This window comes from Xenopus tropicalis, chromosome 1, assembly GCF_000004195.4.
Source record: "Xenopus tropicalis strain Nigerian chromosome 1, UCB_Xtro_10.0, whole genome shotgun sequence".
Classification (NCBI taxonomy): domain Eukaryota; kingdom Metazoa; phylum Chordata; class Amphibia; order Anura; family Pipidae; genus Xenopus; species Xenopus tropicalis.
Genome location: NC_030677.2, coordinates 30,175,549 through 30,181,548, shown reverse-complemented (window position 1 = coordinate 30,181,548; position 6,000 = coordinate 30,175,549). Strand labels below are relative to the sequence as shown.

General features: G+C 36.8%; 1 protein-coding gene across 3 annotated transcripts in view; it reads right to left on the bottom strand.

Moving 5' to 3' along the window:
• Positions 1-399: 399 nt before the first annotated feature.
• The window catches only part of gba3 (uncharacterized LOC779892), a 32,631-nt gene continuing 27,030 nt past the window's right edge, over positions 400-6,000 (bottom strand). For all 3 annotated transcript variants that reach the window (XM_031901669.1, NM_001078970.1, XM_012965261.3), the window contains 1 exon segment: positions 400-837. In XM_031901669.1, the coding sequence (XP_031757529.1) occupies positions 629-837 (209 nt within the window). In that variant the 3' untranslated portion in view covers positions 400-628.

Genomic DNA, 6,000 nt, shown 5'->3' with positions numbered 1-6,000 from the left:
CTATTCCTATGTATACACAAAGGCAGCTGGCAGACCTAGCGGAAATACGCAGCGTTTTTTGCTATTTCGCACTATTAGCACCATGGAAATGGGATTTGCTGAAAAACGCCAAGTGTGGCTTGTGGGCGGTGTTTTTAGGCCGAGAAAAAACGCAGCGGAAAAACGCCACGCGAACCCAAATTGCAAACATGCGCGAAAAGTTAGTAAGTAATAGTTCGCCGGCAAACAGTTCGCTACATCTCCAGTCCTTCCTATGGAAAATGTATAGACCTGTATCACTGGCCACACCCCCAATGACATCCTACCTACTAGTCCTAATAGTCCATATGAATTTAAATAAAGAACAGAGGCTCTTTAAACAGCTGGTAACATCATAAAATGAAAATGCCATGAAACATATAGTAAGCAATTTTGTTTTAATGGTGCATGTAGTTTCAGTGGAGTGGAATAACAAAGGGTATTGCTTTCAATAGCAATTATATGTACAAAGTACAGTAGAATAATTGAACATTTGTTATGAATATATACTGGAATTACATTTGTTTCATTTGCCAAAATGCTATATTTGGTATTAGAACCCCATCAAAAGAATCATTTTCTGATTTGATGTTATTTACCCTTTAACGACTTAAGTATCTGCATGTCCTCCTAATCCATTTTTTTTCACAACATTGCTGTATTTTAGTGCTGAAAGGTAAGGTGTCCTCGGAAGGGTGGCCTGATCATAATCCACGTGAAACAATCCAAATCGTACATTATATCCATGTATCCACTCAAAGTTGTCAATCAGGGACCATACCAAGTACCCCTTAACATTGACTCCGTCTGTGTTGATAGCTATAAAAAATACAAAAGAAATAATTTATACATTTTATTCATTAATGTTGCTAGTTATCAGGCTGTACATAGAAGAAAATGTTTCAGTAACTAAAAACAAATGTATACATAAAAATCATAAAACATATTATTATTAATATTTTATATATTGCCATCACTATATATACTGTAACACAAGACAAACTATAAAATATAATCAAAATGATCATTAGGTTAAAAGGCAGAATAAGGCATTGGGAACAGAGCTGCTGCTAAGTGGAAATTTATGTGACATGTTTAAATGGTCGATTCCTGGATAAGATTTATTTATTAGATTTTCTTCTGAAAATTACATTTGAAATACATTTAAGCAATTAAATAAAAAAACATATAAATGGTTTCATATGCCTTGCAAAAAAAGTTAATTAAAAATTTTGCACCATTTCTGAAAACATCAAGTTACTCTTCCCTATCCCCAATTAGCAACCTGTCTCTCTTCATGCAGGAATCAGGAGTCAGATTTTGACAGCTGCGTCTAATACAGCCTTTGGGGGGGGCTCCTTTTGGCTAAAAGATGTATTAGCTTTTTTGGCTAAAAGATGTATTGGCTAAAAGATGTATTAGAGCTCACTCTTTAAAACTCACAAGAAATACTGTCTCTCTACCAGCAGAATTTGTGCCACAAACAGTTTTTTGTTTTGCTGGAGTCGGTTATTTGAGTGAGCGCTAATACATCTGCTAGGAAAGGAAGCACCACCCCCAAAAGATATATTATATCCAACTGTCAATCAAAATCTGATTTCTGACTCCTGCAATGAAGAGCAACAGATGATGAGGGGGGATAGTGGAACCTAAAGCTGGCCATACACTGTAAGATCCGCTTGTTTGGCGAGGTCGCCAGGTGAGCAGATCTTTGCGAACTAATTCGATTGTTTGGCCCTAAAACCGCGGGCATAGGCGGGCTAATTTCAGGCCAGATGTCAGTGGGGAGGCCCATCAGTCATGCCCATACATTGGCAGATAAGCTGCCGAATCATTTTAAAGGACTGATATCGGCAGCTTAAATCAGCACCTTAACTTTGTTATTTCAGAAACTGTATAGAATGTTTCGTAAACATACTCTGCAGTTCAAGAGAAGGAAATGTCTACCCAAATATATCAACAAATAACAACATATTTCAGTGAGATAAACAAAACATTTACAAACAACTCAAAATTAAAGTGGACCTGTCACCCAGACATGAAAATCTGTATAATAAAAGTTCTGTTCAAATTAAGCATGAAACCCAAATTCATTTTTATATTAACACATCCAAACCCATTATAAAGGCATTTAAGAATCACAGCTGTCAATCATATATTGCTTGCCCCGCCTCTATGCCTTAGGCATAGAGGCGGGGCAGACAATAACTTAAGCTTTCCATTCAGCACTTCCTAGATGTCACTGCACATCTCACTTTCCCCCTCCCTCCTCCTCATCTAATTGTGTAGCCAGTGCATGGGCCTGGGCATCAGGTCCCCCATTCTGGCACATAAACAAGATTTTGGCATGATACAAAGCTTGCCTTAATAACAGTGTCCACAAAATGGTGCCTGCCTGCTTGCTTTGACTGAGTAATTCCAAGACGGAAGGAAACAAGATTTATATTATTTATATAGAGTAAGTAAAGTTTAATTTGCTCAACTAACAATATAGAAAATAATTTGGACTTATTTCTTAGGGTGACAGGTCCGCTTTAAGCAGTAAACATACTATACCAAACAATGGATAGGTGCATCCCAGTATCTCATGGCACCCACTCTTCTAACGCGTTTCGCACCATTGGGGGACTGTCCTCCTCTGATGAAGCACCCAATGGTGCAAAACACTTTAGAGAGTGGGTGCCATGAGACACTGGGATGCACCTATCCATTGTTTGGTATAGTATGTTTACTGCTTAATTTTGAGTTGTTTGTTTAATTTTTTGAGCCAATAAATGTTTTGTTTATCTCACTGAAATATGTTGTTATTTGTTTTTATACTGATTCAGGACCTATCAGTGGGATATACTGTAACTTATGGAATCTCTTTCTTAATCTAATCTATATATCCCCTAAAAGTTAAGGAATTTGAAAACACTTCTAGATTTAACAGTAGAATCTGGTCAGTTTCTGGTTACGTGGCTCTAAGACTATATGTAAAAATTTTTATAGTTTTATGCCCTTGTGTACAGTGTTCATCCTAATAAAAACAGCTCTACGGATTGGACCAATCTTAAACTACATTGCTTTTATTTTTGCTGGAAGAAGTACTTTAAACAATACGTGTCACCCTTTTATTTTATACATAACACTTTGCTAGTGTCACAGCTGAATTTCCCATCTATTTATTTTCCATTTCTGTTTATAACTACAGTTTACCCAGAGAAACATTAAGAACAAATTCATGCCACTAGGGAATGATTGTATTTTCTTTGGGGCTTTACCAACGGATATCTATTTGTGTAATAATAAAATACTGAGATATCTTCTTCAATAAACATTATTTATTTTGTTTATTTTTTTCTACTGAGATACTCTTTTCATATTGAGTTTTTCCCATGTTGGGGAAAAAACCTATTTAAATGACCCTGTGGTGTAATTCTTTGTGTAATGTATGCATCATGTATCTTTTTATACAATTGTACACAATAACAGACACTTTAAATTTGGTGGGAGAAGAACACACTTTCAAGTAAAACTTTAGCAATCCGTCCAAAAGAACTAAAAGGCACAGAGGTGTAATAATATGATATGGCAATATGATTTATGAAGCAGTGAAGCTCTGAAAATAAAGCAAAAAAGCCACCTTTGTGTGTTCAACTTCTCCTTAAAACTGAGTGTTATTTAAAGATAAGTGAGACAGAATGGAATGACTGTGAATCCAAGGAAACTGGAACAAATGTGTTAAGCACAGCTCTTATGTTTCAAGAACATTCTCTTTTACCTGAAAACTGTATTAAGAAGAAAGGCAAGGAGTAAGCAGGCAATATATATTGCATTCTTTAAAAAAACATTTTAGTACCTTCATCAAAGGTAACATAGTAAAAAAAAAAGTTACAGAATGATCTAGAATTGCTTTTGGAAAGGCCCAACTGTAGAAGTGCAAGGTTCAGATGCTACATTGGCATTTCTGATCAAAGCAAATTGTGCTATGCTGGAATCTGCAGCTGAGCCATCAAAAAAAGCTCTAAGTGTGAAGGAAGCAAACAGCCTACTGAGTACAGGATCTTATCTACAACAAAAGTGCTTTTTACTGCTTCCTACAGGTACCCAGACTTTCTATTGGGAATTAATTGAAGGATAAGTCTAATGACAGAGGTGCCTGCTTGTGATGATCCTCACTAGGAATGTTTAAAACTTCAAAAAAGGCACACTTCTCTCTAGGGATGCACCAAACCCAGTTTTTTGGGTTCAGCCGAACCACCGAATCCATTGTAAGGCATTCAGCTGAATACCGAACTGAATCCTAATTAGTATACAGCTAGAAACACGGCAACAAAATTTCCACTTCCATGTTCACGCGGCAACATTTAACCGCGGCAAATTCGAACCCTGCAGAAAAAGGCCGAATACTAGATTCAGTGAATCCCTACTTTCTCTCTCTATTTCAGATGAAAACCACTTGTACCAGCAGTGATTGGAAGTTTCCATTATACTCAATGCAAAGTGCTGCTGCTGCTGCTTCTTTGGTGAAAATACATAGAAAATGCCTTGTTTAACATTAGCCTTAGCGGTAAGATGGTCCTGTGGCATTTGACAAGCCAATGGGCCAGTGTCAACAAAATGTCATGAATAAAATAAACTAAAATTACAAATAATACTGACATAGTAGGCCTTATTTAAACAGGTGCAAACAGCTATGGTTTTTTCACATTGTGCCCTGTGACATACTTACATAGTTACATAGGGTTGAAAAAAGACCTGTGTCCATCAAGTTCAACCCATCCAAGTAAACCCAGCACACCTAACCCACACCTACCAATCTATACACTCACATACATAAACTATATATACAACCACTAATACTAACTGTAGATATTAGTATCACAATAGCATTGGATATTCTGATTGTTCAAGAACTCATCTTAGTGCCCATTGACTTTACAGTCCATTGAAGAACTGCAGTTTCCCCATGAATACATGGCTGTCTGCAATGACCGACATTCTATTAATAAAGAGGGGCTACATACAGGTAGGGAGAGCCAATGGCCACAAGATGTAGTGGGGACCTGCTGGGTACAGGGATGCATTGTGACCACCGTGCTGTGCCTAATTTAGCACAAGGTGCAAATTGCAGCCTGTATAAATCCCACTGGCACAAGCATTTCAGAAATGGTACCAAAGAGATGCAATTTTTTCGGTCACAAAACTATATAATTTGGACCTTTGGGATTTATAAAGAAGGCATAATAGTTTTTCAAAAAGTGAAAGCATTTCAAAGAATAGAAAGCTCCAGTGAACAATCTTATTAATGGGAGGGGCTCAGTAATGATTTAAGACCACTATGCATGGTCACATGTGGTATGGCAGTTTGAGGTGAAAGTTTCAGAGGTGCAGGTTTTGAAACGTATTCCATGTAAAAAGCACATCTAGGTCTGAGTTGCTCTGACTGGCAGGGCTGTAGCTTACAGAACAGACAAATTAGTCTTGATGGTAAATATATTGTTGCTTAGGTCAGTTGTGTCCAAAGGTAATTTTGTAAGTTGTTTTTTTTTAACATTTTAACATTCTCTTCCTATATTGCTATTTCTTCACAAGGATGAAAATGATATATTATATTGCAAATAGTGATGAGCGAATCTCTGCGAATATCTGCAGAAAAATTTGCAAAACACATTGAAGTCAATAGGAGACTTTTTTCACGCACAACAATTTCTATACCCAACAAATTTTTACACATGTGACATCTTATACGTGCAACTTTCAATCAGGTCAATGGGCGTTTTTCTTTGCTCGACTTTTTTGTCTCTGCAACATTTTAGTCTTAGCGACTTTTTTCTCTCTGTGAATTTGAAGAGAGTACAATTTTGTGCTGCAGTTTTGTGAAGAAATTCGCTGATGCTGAAAAGTGGAAATTTGCTGCGGATCCATGTCTGGCAAAAAAATTTGCTCATCAGTACCTCCAAACATTTAGGCAATAAATAATGAATTAATTACTGAAAA